At 47.1% G+C, this 21,242-nt stretch overlaps 1 protein-coding gene across 4 annotated transcripts in view; it reads right to left on the reverse strand.

Annotated features, from left to right (window-relative positions):
- The window catches only part of znf423 (zinc finger protein 423), a 142,007-nt gene extending 129,105 nt beyond the window's left edge, over positions 1-12,902 (reverse strand). For 3 of the 4 annotated variants that reach the window (XM_081715462.1, XM_035525244.2, XM_035525243.2), the window contains exon 1: positions 11,881-12,901. In XM_081715462.1, the coding sequence (XP_081571588.1) occupies positions 11,881-11,920 (40 nt within the window). In that variant the 5' untranslated portion in view covers positions 11,921-12,901. Of the gene's footprint in view, positions 1-11,880 lie in introns of all 4 variants that reach the window. The other variant, XM_081715464.1, reaches the window with a different exon arrangement.
- Positions 12,903-21,242: the final 8,340 nt, after the last annotated feature.

Raw genomic sequence — 21,242 nt, forward strand, 5'->3', positions numbered from 1 at the left:
ACACAGGTACAAGAGCACAACCCAGCCATGACAATGTTAGACAGAAAGAGATGGGAGAGAGAGAGAGAGAGAGAGAGAGAGAGAGAGAGAGAGAGAGAGAGAGAGAAAACGAGAGAGAGAAAGCGAGAGAGAGAGAGAAAGCGAGAGAGAGAGAGAGTCCTAATTGCCTTATCCTGTAGCACAGGCTGCGGAGGGAGATTTTTGACTTGGGTTTCCAATTTCACGCTATGGCATTATTCTCTTTGATACAGACTCGATTAGGCATTACAGAACAGGCCTGGGTGCGGGGCTTTGTGGCTGGCCTGTATCGCTGGAGGACAGATTAACTGTGCAATCGCGCTCCTTCCGAGACCCTGCCACTGTTCCCAGCCTCTCGCCAGAGACCACGCCAGCCTCTGTGTGTGTGTGTGCAGGGATTTTGCATGGAGTGGTGTCACTCTGTGTTTGTGTGTGTGTGTGTGTGTGTAGGGGGGGGTTCTCATTTAATAAACTTATCCCACATAAACATTAGAGGCCCCATCTCAGGGTGCGGGTGTGCACGCGGCTTCCTTACGACCTCACGGTTCTTCCTGCCAAGTACATATGAGCTTCAAAAGAAAGACATTCAGGACCCAAACTTAACTCTTCCCACAACACCTATAAATACCCCCAGAACAACAAAGGCATCTGCCCTATCCCAGACCACAACGGCTGCCTGCGATCACCCAGCGCCATGCACAAGCTTCGCTTTCCTGTTATGTTGGACCTCCTACAGACATTTTGTAAAACTTACCGGCATGTGTGTGTGTGTGTGTGTGTGTGTGTGCATGCATGCGTGCATGTTGTGTGCATATAAGTGTTTATTTATGTCAAGGTTACACTGGTTACACTGTGTAGCACCAGTGCAGTTTTTGCACGCGTGTGAGTGTGCGCGCGTGTGTGCGCGTGTGTGACAGGCAGACTAGTTTCACAGTGAGTAATGATTGAGCTCTGCTCTCTCCTTCACCCAGAGAGGGAGTCTTGAAAATCCCGGTCCCTCTGCTAACCGTCCACACGGCCGGGCCAGAACAACTCTGCATTTTTTAGCATCCTTCCATCCAGCCAGCCATCCATCAACAGCCAAGGCTGCCGTACACACAAGCCCCTGCTTGCTATATCTTCTATTCTCTTTCTGACTCCCTTCTGTCTGCCTCTCCTGGAGCAAGACAGCCCTGTTTGATGGTGACATGAAGCATTTATTAGGAGAGTGAAGGGGTGCAGGACAGAGAGAATAAAGCCAGTTCATGAGCTGGGAGGGAGGGAGGGGGAGAGGGAGAGAGAGAGGGAGGAAGAGAGAGGGATAGAGAGAGATAGGGAGTGAGAGAGAGAGGAAGAGATAGCGAGGGAGAGAGGGAGAGAGAGAGATGCTTGAATAATTCTGCTGTCCTCTCCTGGCTCTCGTTTGTTTTGCAGGAGCTCACAGGGAGAGTCTCCTCATCCACACACACACACACACACACACACACACACACACACACACACACACACACACACACACACACCTCTATACTACCTCCATTGTGCTTCAGAGTCAGCATTAACTTTTGATATATATAATGCACAATTAACAAAAAGTTCAGCGTTCAGCGGTCCAGTCAAACATCTCTGTGATCATTGAAACTTCATGGGCAGGATGTAAAGAGAAGGAATCTAAAACTGTGTGTTGTTGCTCTGACTGGCTACATCAAACTGACCCCTGAACTGACCAGAACTCCTGACCCTCTTTATCTTCGTATCCAGTCTCTTCGAGGACATGTTCCTAGACCTTGACATGCCTTGTCTCTCCGTTTCACTGCTCGTTTAAACCATATGAAATGCTTTGTAAAAATCAAATCAAATCTATTTATACAGCACTTTTTACGCCAGACGTCGTCACAAAGCAGCTTTACAAATGTCTGAGTCCAAGCCCTTATTGAGCAAGCCATGGGCGACAGTGGTGAGGAAAAACTCCCTAGATCACGAGGAAGAAACCATGAGAGGATCCAAGACTCAAAGGGTGAGGGGCACCCATCCTCCTCTGGCCGACAACAGACACACAATAATAACAAAAATTTAGGATTTAAATTATGAATAGCATTTAATACTGGTTTTAATCACCAACCTACGTGCACACATTTAGTCTGTTACCCAGTGTGTTACGAGACTGAAACAGGTGTCTCTCTGGACGCCGAGCTTTGTTTTACCACTTTGTTCTCAGGACATCATGGCACCAAAGGAGGAGAAAGGGTCCTTCATTAGTCGCAACCCTGCTGCTGGAGACCTTGGACCTGACCTGACCTTTGACCTGACCAGACCCAAGGCATAAAACGCCCGTTGCAGCCCATTAACGCAGCATGTTAACTGAGCTCACCCGATTCACTTTGATGTCCTTCTCTGGTCAGCTTACCTTTAGCATACTTTTACAGATGCTGCTTCTTCAGTTCACACACAGGCTTTCTCTGTGACAAAGTGTCAAATGCGTGTGTGTATATATGTGCTATATTCACAGGTAGGTGTAATTTCCTGTTTGCATTAGGGCACACACTGGTCTACATGCTCTCAGCTCACTCTGGGTTTGGTCTGCGCTCAGCGCTTTATTAACTCCTCACTAATTTATGCACTGGGGGGCGCTATACGCAGTACCTGCTAGTCTGCCGTATATTTGTACGAGTCATCCACGACTCCTGGCAGCACGGTGGTGCTCTGTAGCTCACTGACTGTTAGAGGTAAATGATCTATCAACACTTCAGTGGGCTCGTGATAACTGACTATCGACTTTAACGGATGAGCAGGTGACTCTAATATCCACTTATACAGTAACTGGCCCTGCACATACTGTTCATGCACACATGCTTTTATATATATATATATATACAGAACTGACAAATGCACTACGATGACATCAGTTCACTAAAGAGTGAACAGAACTGAGCACAAACGCACTATGATGGCCTCAGTTCACTTCAGAGTGAACAGAACTGACAACAAATGAACTACGATGACATCAGTTCACTACAGAGTGAACAGAACTGAGCACAAACGCACTATGATGACCTTAGTTCACTACAGAGTGAACAGAACTGAGCACAAACACACTATGATGACCTCAGTTCACTACAGAGTGAACAAAACTGAGCACAAACGCACTATGATAACCTCAGCTCACTTCAGATTGTACAGAACTGACTACAAACGCACTACTATGACATCAGTTCACTACAGAGTGAACAAAACTGAGCACAAATACACTACAATGACCTCAGTTCAATTCAGAGTGAACAGAACTGAGCACAAACGCCCTGGCAGCCAACTGGCCCAGATATACACAGGCATAACAAACTGACACCTCCGTGCATGCGAGTCCGTTGACGCTCCAGAACTTCCTGCCAAAGACACACAGTCACTTCCTTGCCAGCCCAGCGAGGATGCAGAGCACACACAAGCTAAGGAGACTGTCTGAGTCCATGTAAATCTCCTACCAGGCAGTTTAGCTTTTCTAGACAGAATGTCAGCCACTGAACAGGGTTAAAGAAAATAGCGGTCAGGAGGTGGACTGGCTTCACTTCAGGGAATTGCTTAAATATTCCAGAGTACTGGAACAAAGCAGGCTACCTGCACGCCATATAAATCACGCACACACACACACACACACACACACACACACACACACACACACACACACAAACCATGAATCTCACCACGTATCTCACCATATACAGACAAAGCCATTATACTAGTAAACATAAATATACATACATACACACAACTAGTGCGCAAAATATTTAAATACAGTTATTCTCAGTATTGTGTGTTTTGTGTGTGTGTGTGTGTGTGCATGTGTGCGTTTGCTCTGCAACAGAGAACAACTTTAATCGCTTCTTCATTATTGCCCTCTTGTTACTATGGGTTATTATCCTCAGCTTGGGGCAGGGTGTGTGTGTGTGTTTATGTTGCTTGCTTGCTTGTCGAAGGCTGAATCCCCAGCTGTGTCGCTCCAACTTTAGCGTCGGCCTTCCGTAAAGAGGCTTTCCTATCCAATGTGGGGTTAATGCCGTCCGAGTGAAGACCCCTGCCACAGACATCGTCTAGCCCAGGATAAAGACCCAAATGCTTCACGCCTCATAATCAATTTGGAAGATGACGTGGCAGCCCCTCCCACCACACTACGCTGGACAGGAAAGAGTGGAAAGACTTCATAGCGCTCTCTCCAGCACAAGCCTGAACTCTGAGAAACTGAGGCCGTCCGCGCTTTGATCTCTCGTCCGTCACGTCGGTGCTTAAAAAGACGGCCAGGCGCGGCCGGTCGTGGCTCACATGAGACCGGAGTTCCTTCCCCTCCGCCACCAGTGACTGGTCATCGTTCCCTTCTCTGCTCTCGTCGGCGCTGCTACGGGCCTTCTCGTCCAAAACAACGCAAGAAAAGAGGAAATAAACCCAACTGAGCCGTCTGACGAGGCTCCGGTAGTGAACCCCTGCAAATGACTCAAAGGGCAGCGTAGCAGACTCAAACACTACACATGTTCAGGAGGCAGAGGCTACCGAACCCAGCAAATTCTTCCTATTTTTAAAACTCTTTGGCTCTTTGTTGTGGAAAACTTTCCAGGCGGAATGAAATCGATAGGTTGCGCTCCGGTACGGTGGGATACACAAGTGCCAGGGTGATGTTTATCTCCGTGGGCACACACACACACACACACACACACACACACACACACACACACACGCTGTTTTACACACGCAAATCCAGATGCAGGAGGAAAAAACATCTGTGAGGGCTCGGAGCAAAGCCTTCCCCCTCCAGCTCTGGATCAGGCACTGGTGTTGGGAGCCTCTCTAACCCAGCCTGCCCTTCTCCCCTGCCCGGGGGTGGGTGGGTGGGTGGGTGGGTGGGTAGGGGAGGAGGGGGAGGGTCCAGGGCCAGCAGAGGGGTCGGCGAGGACTCTCGGGGGTCAGCAGAGGTCAGGCTAGTAGCAGCACTCTTCACTAATGACCTCTGCGATCCCCCCACCTCCGCGCGGCTCTCCCAGAAAGCACCGGGCCACAGCCCAGAGGCCAGGCAGGGACCCCCACCAATAAATATATGCATAAGCCAGGTGGAGAGGACGAGCTTTAATTGCCCCTGTCCTTATGTTTAATGTACAGGCCGGCGAGGCAGGGGCGGGGCGTGGAACAGTCGCATGGAGACGGAGAGGAGGAGTGCGGAGGAGAACCCAGAAGAGAAGAGGAATGGCTTGTTTTTTTCTGATGTATGGCTCTAATGTAGCAATGATTAGAAGGTTCTTCCCGAATTACACCTCCTCTTCTGACACGTGCAGGAAAAATCCATCACACACACACACACACACACACACACACACACTTCAGTAGACGCCACCAAGGACCGGTGTGAACTGTGAGGGATCTTTGCTAGATTAACACTAACACGCATCCTCCTGTGCTGCACTGGACAGGTAAGTTTAGTTTAAAAAAAAACAACCCTTCAATTACAGAGAAAACGAGGCGTACAAACTCGACCTGTCGTATCTCTGTGCGCTTCCTGGCCCGCCGACGTAAGCGGCCTCCGCGGGTGAGGTGGAGACAGCTGCCAAATGTAATCTGCACGGGGGACGGGGAGCTTTGAGAACCTCTTTCTCCGAGTGGTGTTCCAGCACATTTTAATCTGCGCCACGCAGCAGCCTGGGCCGGGCCATCTTAGAGCGGCCAGCCTCCTCGGGGAGGCCCTGGCGCGGGGGGGAGGAGTGGGGGAGGCGTGTTTGGCAGGCCAGCGAGGGCGGCCGCCCAACCAGAATTAATAGCAGCCCTCGCCAGGGCGACGCCTCCCCTTCCGAAGTGGAGCGTGGCACCGAGCAGGTCCTGCACGGGTCCGCGGCACGCCTTGGTTCCGAGCCACCGATCTCTGGCCCACCGATAAAGCGCACGGCTTATCCGGTACAATGGCGCAGCCCAGCACTGAGCTCGTACATTAAGACAGATCCTTCCACACAAAACTAGCAGGCAGGCCACAGATAAGGAGTTGTCACTGGCATGCACGCTGCCCTGGGGGGTGGGAAGTAAACACCACTGCCACCCCTGTCTGCCTCTGACCCCAGAGCCAAGCGCACAGAGCCGTGCCGCCACTCCCAACCAAGAGGGGTCAGCAGAGAGCAACATGCCCATCACACGTAGGTAAGACGATAGAGGAGAACAGTGATGTTTTCATAGGTGAGGGCCAGTGCTGTCATTCCGATAGGCAAAAATAAAAGGTAATAAGGAATAATAAGAAAGGAATGGTGCTACGGGGCGTATTCAAAGCACTCGTGAAGCAGACATGAGGGGAACAAAAATAGAGACCAAAGGAGGAAGCCCAGTGATACCAAACTGTGTAATTACAGGTTCCTTTGTCCTGATGAAGTACCTTTAGGAGTTGTTAACAAACTGCTCATGCTGTGAATTCAATGAACATTTTAAAAAGAGGAAAAATAAAAAATCAATTTTCTGTTTCATCTCCCATTACCTGAGAAACTACACAAGCACAGTTGAATCAACACAGTACCAGAGTGGGCAGGTAATCGCTAACATCCAGCCATGATGTTATGTTATGATATAAACCATTACCAATATTATCCATTCAAAATTTAACAGAGGATATGGTTTTTGTTCTATAAAAAAACAAAAAAACAAAAAACAATGAACTTAATATTTAGGCTTTGATGTTAGTTTAAGATACTAATATTTCCTCAGTATTGGTAAACATAAACACCTTTAAGTTCTGATTATCCAACACAACCACACTGTCACTAAGATCTGCAAGTACACATATGACTAGAATATTGACGTCTTTCTTCACACACACACACACACACACACACACACACACACACACACACACACACACGCACACATGTGCGCACACTCACACACATACTCATACACACACACACACACTCACACACACGTGCACATATACACACATACATACACACACACGTACGTGCATACACATACACACACATATACACACATACACAGACACACACACACACGTGAACACACACGCACGCACACACACACACACACACACACACACACACACACACACACACACACACACACACACACACTTGTGCTACCAGGCTAAAGCTTTAAGGAAGGAAGTTCTGCTTTAAATAGTGGCTGGAAGGGAAGGGCAGCACATTCCCGTTAACCACAGTCATTCCGGACAGGTTCCATTAACCAGAGTCATTCCGGACAGGATCCGTTAACCACAGCAATTCCAAACAGATTCCAGTAACCACAGTCCTTCCGGACAGGATCCGTTAACCACACCGATTCCGGACAGGTTCCGTTAAACATACTCATTCCGGACAGGATCCGTTAACCACAGTCCTTCTGAATAAGTTATGTTAACCACAGCAATTCCGAACAGATTCCAGTAACCACAGTCATTCCGGACAGGATCCGTTAACTACAGCCATTCCGGACAGGTTCCGTTACCCACAGACATTCCAGACATGTTCCAGTAACCATACTCATTCCGGACAGGATCTGTTAACCACAGTCATTCTGAATAAGTTATGTTAACCACAGCAATTCCGAACAGATTCCAGTAACCACAGTCATTCCGGACAGGATCCGTTAACTACAGCCATTCCGGACAGGTTCCGTTAACCACAGACATTCCAGACAGGTTCCGTTAAACACAGCCATTCCAGACAGGTTCCATTAACCACAGCCATTCCGGACAGTATCCATTAACCACAGCCATTCCGGACAGTATCCATTAACCACAGCCATTCCCGACCAGGTCCGCACCTACAACAAAGCAACGCTCAGGTTTCTACACCACTACATATGTTGCGTCATGGGCAACGTGGGTCACGCCCATCCGTCAGCGTGGACCAGTCCCGGCACTGCGGACACACCAGAGGTTCACTGTCATTTAGGGCTACTGTCATTCATACTGACCCTCAGTGTGACCCCAAGGTCAGCCCTCTCGTACTGATCAGGCTACGCTATAGTTAAAACCATCCTGTCTGAACACACACGTGGGAGAGGAGAAGCGGACAGTCGGTCAGTGAAGTCCTACCGCATTTGACTTTCTGAAGGTTAGGTAGGATTTCTAACATTCAAGTTTTTCATTTTCAGTAATTTGATTTGAATCATTCAGGCAAGACAGTTGTTATAAATAACTTAACCTGCTTACTGTTGCACTGTGGCACTGAGAAAGAAAAAAGAAAAAAACTCCATGTAAATGAACGGATTGGCAAATATATAAATAGAACTAATTCATTAATCAATTAATTAGTAATACTAGCACAAAAATGTGCAGTTACTCAGTGAAGCACTCCACCAAAATGTATTTATGTGACCACAAGATATAACAAATCTTTTCTGTTTCAAAACATGACTATTGCTAAATAACAAATAATAAAATAGAAAAGAATGTTAATAAAAAGATGAACAAAATATTATCTTTTGAAAAATAAAAGATAACACATATTTGGCATACAGAATCAGCGTGAATTTTGATAAATCTGTAAACAAACAATTCTTAGAAAAAAAACCCAGTTGTTAAGAAAGAAACAAAAATACAAAAAAAACCCCCCAAAAAAACAGATGCAAGTGAAAAAAACAAACAAAAAAAACAGAATCCATGAGAGCGTAAACAAGGGAATGTGGAGGTCTCCCTGTCTCCCGTGTGCAGCGGCCAGTCCTGTGGTAACTCACTTCAGCAGTTTATAACAGCCTGCTGACCAATGAAAGTCCCGCACAGCTGCCAAAAGTCTAGGTGACAATAAAAAAGCCATTTAATGCTAAAACCAGATGGTGAAGCAAAGAGATGTCAGGGATAAGATCTCTACCAACACACACACACACACACACACACGTGCACACGCACATATATACTCAAACACATGCCAAAGAAACTAAATCTACATTACACAGCAGTAGTCCAATAATTTTAGAAACGTAGTCCAATAATTGTAGAAATGTCTTTTAACTACCAGAACAAAAGAAATTGCCATATTATTTGATGATGCATGCTTTGTTCACTACCAAGCACAATCTCTAAACTACCTAAATTAATCTCTAAACTACCAAAACTAATCTCTAAACTACCTAAACTAATCTCTAAACTACCTAAATAAAATGAATCCCACATACCTTTTAACCTCTTTAAAGTTGCTAGTCAGCAAGTGTTTTCATCTACCTCAGACATCCTTTTATAATATGGAAAACCAACTAAAGCTGCGCCTTCTTAAAACTACACATAATACCTTTGATGGAGCTGAAAATTAATACAGTAAATGTTTAAATATTCCCATTGTCTATTTTCAGACATCAGGTAATGGAGGTTGTTTGCAACACTTCCCAGTTTACTAATGGCCTTCCTAAAATCTACCTGCAAAGAAATGATTTTACACGCTCTGCAACAATCTCCCCCAGAAAGACCTCAGGAAAGACTCTAACACCCCCCAAATCTACCTCCCCCCACCACAGCCCGACATCCACGTCTCAAGGCTGAGTCTTCCCATCTGCAGATTACACTCCGCACCATGTCAGAGGAGAGTCATGGGGGGAGGGTGGGGTGTGTTGGTGTGGAAATAACGGCATTAGCTCTCTGTCACCTATCAGCGCACGGTGCACCCATGCCACGGCGCAGAGCTGCCCGGCTGCAGGGCTAAAGGTCTGGTTTGGTTTGATTGGCTGTAAACAGGGGTGCAGGAGAGGGGTGCGTGGCCTCTCCCAGACTGTGCGCTACTCTCGTCCTCCCTTAATGTCCTGCAAATGAAGAGGACTCATTAATGTGTAATTAAGTAATAATCATCGCTACATAATGCATGAAACGCTCGTGGGAATAGCGCAGATATGAAACAGCAATGCCCCGGCCAAGCGAAGTACGCACAGACACACATTAAAACAGGATTAATTGGGAGAAATAATATTTTGATAAGCTCCACTCCCTCACACTTACATAAGTGTGTGCTCTCTCTCTCTCTCTCTCTCTCACTGTCTGTCTCTCTCTATCTCTCTAGTTATTAACAGTGCTAATCATAGCCTTTAATGCTATTTGAATTGAGAGCATGACTTCCCTTAAAGGAAATAATCCCTGCTCTAATGGATGTGATAAACTGCTTCCTTCAGGCTCTCCCGTTCATCGGACGAGTTCCACTCGAAATATCAACCCATTCACGCCTCCAGTTTGACTTTCGGAGACGAGAAAACGTTAAACAACCTCAGTCCCTGTGTATGATATAACGTGGCACAAAAACATTTATATGGTGCTACCCATAGTCCTCTTGGAGCCGCTTGGACTCCTCTGATCCTTGACACTGCCAATCAATACGAAAGGTGTTTGGAGGAGATAACGGCGCAGTGAGCCTTCCTTACATATTTAATTGGCCGATGACTGACGTGCATCACCGAGCCGACACGAGTGGTTGCGGTGGCGGGGGAATACGTCTGGAGTGCCAGAAGGCTACTGTACGGTGCGTGTCGCGGGTTTTGACAGTGGTACCTGGCGCTTTCTACAGACAACAAACTTGTAAACATCCGCTTTGACAAAAATTTTAAAAGCACTGAAATTCTGCCCCACTGTGTGTATAAATCAGGCTGAGGATTTTTAAAAATCATATATGGTAAAATATGATAAGAAAGAAATGGATACCACATTATTATTTTTACATCAGTCATTGCCTCAAGGCAACATGTGTGCCAGAACATTAAGTGGTCATTAAATTAACAATAACACCCCCGGTAGCTTCTTTTAGTAAAACGTTTAACACCATAAAACTCATAAACTTTACAGTACAAGTAATAGGCCATTGGTAATAATAGCAACAATAATAAAAAGCATTTCCGCTTTGCAATTTAACTGCTTTGCATATGTTTCCGGGGGGGGGGGGGGGATGCATTATTTGTTTCAGAACAAACGGTTTACACTGTCAATAAATCGCCGCAGATTGTGTCCGTTAATTAGAACAAAACCCCCGAGTTATTAATTGGGGGAGGGGGCCGACCAGCGACCACATGGCCATCCCGGGTCCATCTGCTTTCCATAGGGGTCAGCGCGCCATGCGCGTCTGCGCCCGTCGCTCCTGCGTTTGGAATCGCCAAGCGCGCGGGGACGGACATCTACCGAGCGAAGTGCACGAGGCTTCGCAGGAGTGCCGAGGAGGTGAAGCGCCTTTGTGTGACCGCGAGGTCGTGCACCAACCGGCTGACAGGCACAGTGTCCCGGTAGACCAGCGCGACCCGGGAGATAACCGAACATGGGACACCAGCCAGGCTCGCATCCAGCTGAGATCCTTACATAGCTGCAGAAAAAAGGCTGTTTATTTGTAAAACAGGCCTAAGCAAGGACAGAAACTTACGTGGACTACGACAAACCTTTCTCGCTTTAAGGAGTAATCAGATTGTTATATTTAATAACGACTCTTACGAACAGTTATAATTACGATACAATGTAGTTGTAAATATAGATGACATTTGTATCGTATCGTATGGTAAATATTTGATAATAGGACATAAATCAAATTGGCCTATATTAAGTCATCATCGCATCGTTACAAAACACAAGCATCAGTCCAAATGTCGATCTTATTCGGAATACGCTCCGTGCACCGTTTCCAGCTAAACGTTTAAACTTCGGACTAACCATGCTTTCAAACCGCTTGCATCCGGTAAACCGACCGATGCCGTAAACTTATTATCTCTTTTTTATTTATTTCCGAGGGCATCGTAGCCCGTGGGCGCTGTAAATCTGGTAACGCGACGCCACTATTCAGGGCAAAGATGTGAAATGGTGGCATTTCACAATACGCGCCAGTTGCAGCCATGAAACCTCATTGGTCACACTGCTGCTCGCGACTCGTCCGCGCCTGCAGCCGCGAAAGCGCTTACCTTTAACGGAGCGAGGTTTGGCCTGCTTGCGCCTGGACATTTCTGCCTCGGTGCGTTTCCTCTTGTTTGGATCTCCCGTCCTACTGTGCCAACAACCATAGGCTAAAAGCGCGCGTTGTGCTTCCCCCCCTACTTCGCCTGTTGCAATGCGGCAACTTCGGACTGGTGTCGCGGTAGTCCAGTAGCACTATGAGGAAGGGATGGCCGCGCGCAACGGAGAGCAGCAGCCGCCGGATATTCCGCAAATTTCAACAACTTCGACCGCTGGATATAACCTGTAGATTTGAACGGAACAACTTGCGGTGGTCGGTGATCCTAACGCCACGATCTTTTGTTCCGCGCACAGACCGACGTCGCGGACGGTGGAGCGTCTTTACCGAGACACGGTCAGAGTTTGGAGAAGCGGCTGCGTTACGGTAACACCTGATCAGTCTTCAGAAAGGTGCCAACACTTCCCGATAATGCGTTAACCACAAGTAAACGAGCAAACGATTTCGGTTTGGATCCGTTTGTGGGTTTTTATTCTTCTTTCTTTCCGCCCGCGTGGTCCGCTGGAGGTTCTGTTTTGTGCAGTTGTCGGAACTGTCTCTTTTCCTCGCCCTGATCCCGCAAACACCGAGCCGCCCTCCTCGGACTCTTATTTTTCCGAAGGCACCCTCAATGCCATTTTACGCAGCATTTTCACCTGTGGGGATTTTCCCGTTTGCTTTATCCCCCTTTTCAATTCCCCGAAAGCCGTGAATGTTTGCGGTCGCTAGCCTCTCTCTCCCTTTTTCTTTGTCCTGAGTCTGGTCCGTCCTCCGCCTCCCGATCCGACTGCTGGCGGGGCTGCAGCGCAGACACACATAATAAAGCCAGGCTTGGCTGGAAGTGTAGCCGTGTCCCAGCAGGAGGATGTGAGAGTAGGGTCCCGGCGGGGGAGCGCTCTGATCCCGCAGGGAGCTCCGCACAGCCTGGGTTGAGCAGACAGAGAGAGCCAACAGCACCAAACCATGGTCAGCCATGGAAACTACAGCTTAACTTGGAGCACGGATCAGGGCCAAAACATGGAGCTTCGAGGAACTGCTGCGCACAGGAAAAAGACGGACTGGATTGTGTTATACGGTCCTCACTCTCGTTACGCGGTGCCATCGTCTTGGGCTCACTCCAGCATTTTACCGCGCAGAGGAGATTTTTACCGATGAATTTTCAGTTCACCTGCATATTTATTTTTATTGTTTTTTTGTTTTTTTTGCATTTTGCTGCTATGTGGAAAACAAGCTTTTACTTGTCTATAATTACTACTTCAGCGCGATCGCTTATGTTTAGGGTATAATTCTCGCTTCTTTAAGATGGGTCTAATTGTGTTAGTATGCTAGAGCTATAAAATTATCTCTGGAATCAGGATAATTTCATGTTTTAATAACTTATTTTAAAATATTTAATTTTTTAGTTTTTTTAAAAATTGTTCCTAAGTACTTCCGTTTATTTATGTTAAACGTAGTTTGGATCGCGCTTGGCGTCTATATTACACCCAGAACGTTCTGCGCCGTAACAGCGTGCTGGAATCCATAGGCAAACGCGCGGGCATGTTTGTAACATCAAAGAAAGCCTACAGCCAAGCGTCAGTGTGCACGGTGCAGGGTCGGGCCTTCGCACGGATCATGCGAGTCGTATCTAGGGCATAGCCAAAATTCCTCGCAGCTTCCGTCTGGGCGTCCGCAGTTTGAGACGCAATACTCCACTGACAGAAAGAGGGCACGTTGGCAACACGAGCCAAAGAAATATTCAAAAAATATCACACGCGGCTTTGTTCTCGCCTCTTCTCCGCGGCGCGCTCTTTGACCGAGCCGGAGCTGCCCGGCCGTTGTCATGGATAACACGGTGGGTCCCCTGTCTTGAGCAGCGGGGTGTCCCGCGGACTGAGCCTCGCCTCCCCGTCGAGTCGCGAGGCGGCCTTTAAAATTGACCTCCCGTGGAGGCGGGGGGCCCCTTCTCGCTCTCGTCTGAACCCCCACTGGAATGGCCGCGCGCCTGGAGACTGCCTTTAAAAGCGCCTCCGGCGTCCCGGAGAGGGGGGCCCTTGGCTCCGCCGCAGTTGCACCCCTTTCTAAATACAAAGGCGAGAAATAGCCCATATTACAAGCTCCTTGTGGGTCAAGGACAGCTAAGACGTGAATGGCTTGAAAAACTCGCATTGTTAAATCACATAGCACGCGATTACACCCTCTGTCATCTTCTCTTGGATTTACTTTTTTTTTTCCCTTTCGCAACAGCGAAAAGCTTAGAAAACGGCTACAAGACATGTGGATGAAATTAATTAAGACTCAAGAGAAAAGAGGCGTGAACTCTAAATGTGGTGGTCCTGTTTGGAATCACTACTGGGGCTATTTTAGGGAGAATTTAATACGTTTTATGCTGGAGAAAATGCCATGTTGTTTGAAATGCGCCTAACGTCTAAGGCATGTAAATTTTGCAAAACGCACATAATTTATAGTGTGTTTGTGTGTGTGTGTGTGTGTGTGTGTGTGTGTGTGTGTGTGTGTGTGTGTGTGTGTGTGTGTGTGTGTGTGTGTGTGATATCTTTGCTATTTTATGAACTCAACAGTAGAACCACAGGTACAGACTATGTGTTGAAGAATTTCTGAGAGTGCAAGTCACCAGACGAGAGACCTGGACCTTTACAACTAGTCCATCCAACCGAGGAGCTGGGCTGAAAATGACACCAGGGCGATACTAATTCCAATCTATTGATTCATCAAACACAAATTTAGAATTTAACAATAATGAACTATGCATTTGTTGCGCGCGCACGCACACACACACACACACACACACACACCTCTGTATTTAGATATGGTATTCCTGGGCAGTTAGTAGTCATAGTGGATGGAGCCCCCACAAAGCCCACATAAACACTCCCCCATTGTACTGTCACGAGCCTGGAGAGTTCATGTTATATTTATGTTGCCTACAGCGGAGTCGCTCTGTTCTGTTCAGCTGAACTCATGCCAGCTCTTTCAGATCCCCCCTCCACAGACAATGTTACATCTCATTGGTTTTGCCCTAGATAGACTATTTTTACAGGAAATAATTAGACATAACTGATTTAAATACTGCAAAGCCAACAGTCTTCGGTCTCGTTAACAAAAAGCGACGGCGAAGGGCTGCGCGCGCGCAGACGAGAGTCGCGTGGAAACGCTTCCCCCTCGAGCACCGCTTTTGTCAAACAGGCGGAAGTGTGAGGTTCAGGAGAAGCTGTTATTTGACTGCATGCGCTGAAGGTAAATTAAAATGAATGTATTTTGTCAGGCCCGGTGGCAGGTACATCCATGGTGCTCCCTCTCTGCACAGTGAAAGCAATGCACCCCGTTATGCCACTCCGGGAGAATTAAACATATCAGTGTCACATTCGAGGTGGATTTGTCTGTAGTGTGTTTATCTGTTTTTGGTTACTGTGTGTGATGTGCAGAGTCTGCTTTTAACCGTCACGTCCCCAGAGCCGGCTGGGGGTCCGTGCAGAGAGAGACGTTTAAGCACGCCATTGGTACAGGAGCTTGGTACAGTTACCCCAGCAGCGTCGGGGCAGGCTGAGGTGAGGGGTGCTGTTGTCTCTCGCCGGGGCCTGTATGCGAGAGGTGGGTCCAGATTGGGGCTGAGCGCTCCAGTGCGCGCTCTCTCTCTCTCCCCTTTGTTCTAGCACTCTCTGATTAGCCACTAGAAAGCCCCGCACAGCACCGGCACGCTCCCACTACCCGGTGCCGTCCGTGCCCGACTCGGGCTGCGCCCACCCGGCCTCCGCCAGGAGCCTCGCCGCCCGTGCTTTCGGAGGAGCTCGGTAAACGAGGCAAGCAGGACAACGAGTTTCAGCCTTTGAGGCTTACTGCGTCCAGTGCCAACCCTCTAGACAGCCCCCTTCTCTCCCCTCCTGTTTTCAGCCCCTCAGCGTCTGGCTCTTGCCCCAGTCTTACACAAAGAAACACCAGCTTCACGGACTTAGGGCATTAAACCATAAAGGCAGCAGATAGAGGACAGGTTCAGAACACGCGCCCCTGAAAAGGGCCAAACATGTGATCTTCTCGTCAGGATGCGCTGGGAAGAGTTAGTGATTAGTGAGTGTTTGGGGTTTTTTTTCTTTTGTGTGTGTGTGTGTGTGTGTGTGTGTGTGTGCCGTCATTTTGGGCAGACGCTACATGGAAGTGAAAAGGGGCAAAGCACATGGAGACAGAAAGAGAGAGAGACAGATGGAGGGAGAGAGATGGAGAGAGACAGACAGATGGAGGGAGAGAGATGGAGAGAGTCAGACAGAGAGGGAGAGAGACGGAGAGAGACAGACAGAGAGAGGGAAAGAGATGGAGAGAGACAGACAGAGAGAGAGGTATAAAGAGGAAAGGAGAGGCGGGGCGAAGAGGACAGTGCTCCCATAGAAATGCCATCCTGATGAGTTGCAACAATGCTCTGACTCCCACGGCATCGGCTCTCTGCAGGGAGTCCCTCCTAATTTCCTCCATCCATAATAAAAAGAGCTACATTAAACAGCGCCATTAGTGCCAGCAATTTGCTTTATTCTCCACAGAAAGAGAAATGTTATCTGTGGCGGACAAACTTAACCCAATTAAAGCTGCCTGTGCACGGGGGCCTTGCCGGATCTTTCGACTGGGGCTTCGGAACGAGGGCAGAGGAAGCCAACTTTGGGGGAAGAAAGCGTGAGGAAAAAAGAGAAGCGCGTCTGGAGACGCAGTGAGAGTAGGGGAGAGATGAATGTGTTTTGAGGAAAAGAATGGAGGAGGTTCGACGTTCTCCGAATCCCCCCTTCCCTCAACTGTTGGAATTCCAGTGCCGTTTACAGCATTGTGAAAGAACCTACATGATCTATATTTAAGAACGCAGGTATACCAGTTGTGTCCCCATTTTCCTAGAATGGTGAGGGTTGTTTTGCATGTGTGTGTGTGTTTTTTTTTAATCTGTGAGAAAGGAAATATACAAAGTCACACATTTGGGGGGCACTCTCTCATACCCTCACATTTTTGGTGTTAATTGTTGTGATAACACCTCTCGATTACAGGGGTTTAATTATCAACATGTTTGGCTGTTAGAGTGAGTATCTGGCACGGATCCTTCGAGTTGGGGGGTGGGGGGGGGGGCGAAGGTTCCTAATGAAGATCTCACTCACAGCAGCATGCTGTAACACAGTGCGGCACACTGCTAACAACGCTGCGCGTCTCGTTCAGAGCTGGCTTGGGCGCGTGCGAATTCTAACACAACAACCGTAAGAATATTCATAGTGATACATTTTGATTGATATCCAGTTGTGCTGGGACGGCAACTGTTCAGCCCTGAAGGGGGAAGGCGGTTCTAAAATCCGCTTTGTTTGTTCGACCGGCGTGTTACCATGGTCGCAAACTATAATGAAAGACCGGGATGAAGTATATCTGTTTTTTAGTCGATCACAAGCTTGGTGGAAGCAGGTTGTCTGTCCCTGTGTGTATGTCTGGTAATCTCTCTATCTCCAAAGGCATCCATCAGCAGTAGTGGAGTTGTTTTTCTGTCTCTCCCACCCCCCCCAAAAAAGCTCCAATCAACACCTCCCAGCTGGTGAAATGAAGCAGAACCAAGCCTCCATTACTTTGAGACTTGATGGATTCTTCACAGCTGCGGTCGAGTGTCTGTGAGCAAAGGCTGGAGAGACAAACAGCTGTACAACATGCTCCGTTAAAGACACTCACCCACACGCTGACATTGTGTGCCATCAGCGCGCACACACGCATGCACACACACACACGCACACACACACACACACACACACACACTTGCATACATTCATTACAACCTCCTGTTACTAATTCACAGCCAATTGAATTCTCTGTGTCCATGCCTGCTAACTACATATCTGATTCCATGTTATAGAAATAATTATCTAGTGTATTCCATTTCTATTTCCATTTTTGCTTTGTACTCTTTATCAGCAAAACATCCTCCAAAATTACAAATATAACTGGTCTGAACCCCCCCCCCCCCCCCCAATTATATTAATGGAAGTATGCACACTTATAAACAGTAAACATATATATAAACTTATAAACACTTATATATACAATAAAGAGTAGAAACAATGTAATTAAATGTATCTTTCTGTGGTTTGAGATGAAAATCTAAACATTAAACATTGTATTAAACATTTCTTCTTTTATAGGATGACTAAAACTAAATCAAATTCTGGCAAATGTTTCATCTCTAATTAATTTTTGTATAAATAATGCTTCTGTACCAAGAATCAACTGTAGTCCAAAATAATTCAAGCAGAAACATTCAATAATTGTTGTAAATCCTAGACTAATTTAGCTATTATTTTGCAATTTAAATGCACTCACTGCAAGACTCCATATTGTGTCTTGTGGATCTAGACTGCCATCTAGTGGTCAAACCTCCCTTTAGCAAATAGTGTTTATTACGCGGAAGTGGCCATCTTGCGATCTTTAATGGTTTAGAAAACGGAGCTTTTGTTGAGGGCAAAAAAAAAAAAAAGAATTAAAAAACCCCCCTCAGATTACTAAACTGATCCAACATCATGTGTAGGTAGAGCTTGGTATGTCTACCTTTTAAATATTGTATAGTAATTACATTATTAAATAATTATCTCAAAAATGTATCTTCTAATGCACAATTTTGGTTTTACTTATATAGGACAGAGAAAATGGACAACAACAACAACAATCATTTCTGCTCAATGTTGCTCGGTGCCTTATGACTTATATTTGCATCCGTAAAGGTGCTATCAGTCCGTCCCCATTCCACAAGGCCAAGATTCACAGTCCAGATGAAGTCTGCTTAACCTGTTCTTGGAAAAAGGGAATGGTGATGAATTAATGTTTATATTGTATTACATGTTTAGACAATGTGTGAATATGCGATTCAGTAATGCAGTAATTACAAACATTCGTCTGTCTTTGAAAACAAACTTATTTTGCATGACCAGGCAGTTTGACGCCGCATAAATTGTGCTAATTGTGCATCTGTGGCAATTTGACAAATATAGATGTTTAAGAGTAAAATAAATTTAGCATAATTTAAGTCATAGCCTACAATATTGTTTAGCATTGCTTTCATATTGTAGAACAATTTTTGTTCTTCTTTATTGTGCCATAGATTCCAGATCGTCATTATACTATTAAGAATTATTAACACTTTAGAGATAGCTATCATCACCTTCATCATCATCATCATCATCATCATCATCATCATCATCATCATCATCATCATTAGCACCAATTGGCGGTGCCAGAATTATTTTCGGGCGTAGTGCGGGGGTGCTGAAACATGTGGAGGGGTGCTATACTCATAACCGCCAAAGGCAAGAATGTGCACGCATATACACGCGCACTGTGTAAACACATAACTGCTTGCGTCACCATGCTTCAGTCACACTCGGTTGCAATTTTGATGCGATTGTGCCGCTTGTTCCTCTATATTTAACCGCAAGCTTGAAGTTTGCCTTGGTCAACAGGCAGTGAAGCTGGGTCCTTGCCAACACACCAGTCTGAGTGTCTTTTTCCTCCCTAAGGGCTGCTGTGCTCGTCGGCGCGCTTCACTCCTCTGATGCCACTGGCGACCTCTCCAGCACGTCAGTTCACAGAAAATAAAGCGCTCCGCTCTTTAAGCGGCCCACGGCGACAATCTCGCGAGAGTATAGTATGTTTCTCTCTCTCTCTCTCTCTCTCTCTCTCTCTCTCTCTCTCTCTCTCTCTCTCTCTCGCTCGCTCTCTCTCTCTCTCTCTCTCTCTCTCTCTCTCTCTGTGACTGACTGCAGATCGGTGCTCAGCGTGCTGATTAAACGTTTGCTAAAACAGGACTGACCTTGTATCAGTAGTCTGCGCTCTCCGGGACTGCGTGAGACTATTTAGGCACACCAAACACGCGCGTTTTCAGTATATGTAATTTAGTAAACCTAATTACATTTATGCTGTTTAAATATATTAACAGACCTGTGATTTTATTCCGTGGGTGCGCTATATTATTATTAGTTATATAATGAACGTACACTATTGCATGTACAGATGTAATGCAAACAGTATGGAAAGACAGTATTAATACTCATTTTGAACAGTAAGCTTGGAGGTGGCGATGGTTTTCGCTTGTTGTGTTCTTGGCTGATTCTAGTTTCATACTTTACCTCAGAACGGTAAGCTTTAGTTTTCCCACAGCTGATCACTGTGTACAAAGAGGTGCACGTTGTGGGGGTTAACGGTGGCGTTTCATAAGACAGATGAAGTCAAACAAAAGTGCAAAGAGAAAATTCCTTCTCCTTCGCAGAGTTTCAGATAGCTACTGGAGTAACCTGCATGCGACCCTCCCCCTGGCCCCCAGATGGCGCAGTCGCGCGCTATCTGCACTGCCTCCACGACTCTGCTGCGCTGCGTGGTTGGTGAGGGTCTCGTGTTTGTCCAGCCTGTTGACAGTGATGGGGGTAATGCGGCTCACGAGGCTGCATGCAAATGCTCTCTGCGCGTCAATGTTCGTGTTCACGCTGCCCGCCCTGTCACTCACGTGCTCAAACACGGCGCCGCATACCGAACTGAGCGCGCGCGCTTGCGGTGGTTATAGACGGGGAGACGCACGGAGGTTCGGTGCTAGTTTGAAAACGAAGCATTTAACAGTTTCAGCAACAGTGTCTCTTGTGTGTCTCTTACCTTGTGTGTTTAAACAGAGACATAAATAGTGTTCGGCGGTAGACGACAGTCTACCAGGTTGTGCATTTCTTTGCGTTTCTTAACTTGTTGCCCATGCAGGCTCGTGCGTACACATCTGTGTGTGTTTGCCGTCAGTGCGTTCCTGATTAGGCCGTCGGTGTCCCCGTCGTACATGAATGCACGCTCTAATTGCCGCCGTAATCAGCGCGTGATTAAGTCTCGTGTTGAAACTGCAGGTCCGTCTGAGTCACCGCTGCTTGGCGCGCTCGTGACCGCCATGCCTCCCCGCGCGCCGCCCTGGGTCTCTCTGATTGAGTTTTAATTTGCCGGTCAGGGGTCGAGGCCGCGTCTCTGTTAGCTCGGTGGCGCGCACGCGGCTCTCCGCGTGCTATTGATCCGCGATCTCCCCGATAAGGTCAGCCTGCGAGGAGAGCATCGATCGACCAGCGCGCGGGACAATGAGCGCATCCATCAAAGGGCCCCTTAATTGCTCCCCCTCTCGTTAATAATGGCATTAGAGCGCTTCCGTCCGCGTGTTGTGTTTTTCTGTGTGCGTGTTTGTCTGTCTACGTGCCCGCACGTTCACGTCGGCTTTAACCATTTCAGGTAAAGGACGTTAGAGGAAAGCACAGACTGATCGTGGGGAAATTAGCTTTAGCATGGCGCATCTTTGCAGCACACGGCATCACACCCGGT

Source organism: Electrophorus electricus, chromosome 6, assembly GCF_041902795.1.
Source record: "Electrophorus electricus isolate QZ-2024a chromosome 6, ASM4190279v1, whole genome shotgun sequence".
In the NCBI taxonomy this organism is placed as follows: Eukaryota; Metazoa; Chordata; class Actinopteri; order Gymnotiformes; family Gymnotidae; genus Electrophorus; species Electrophorus electricus.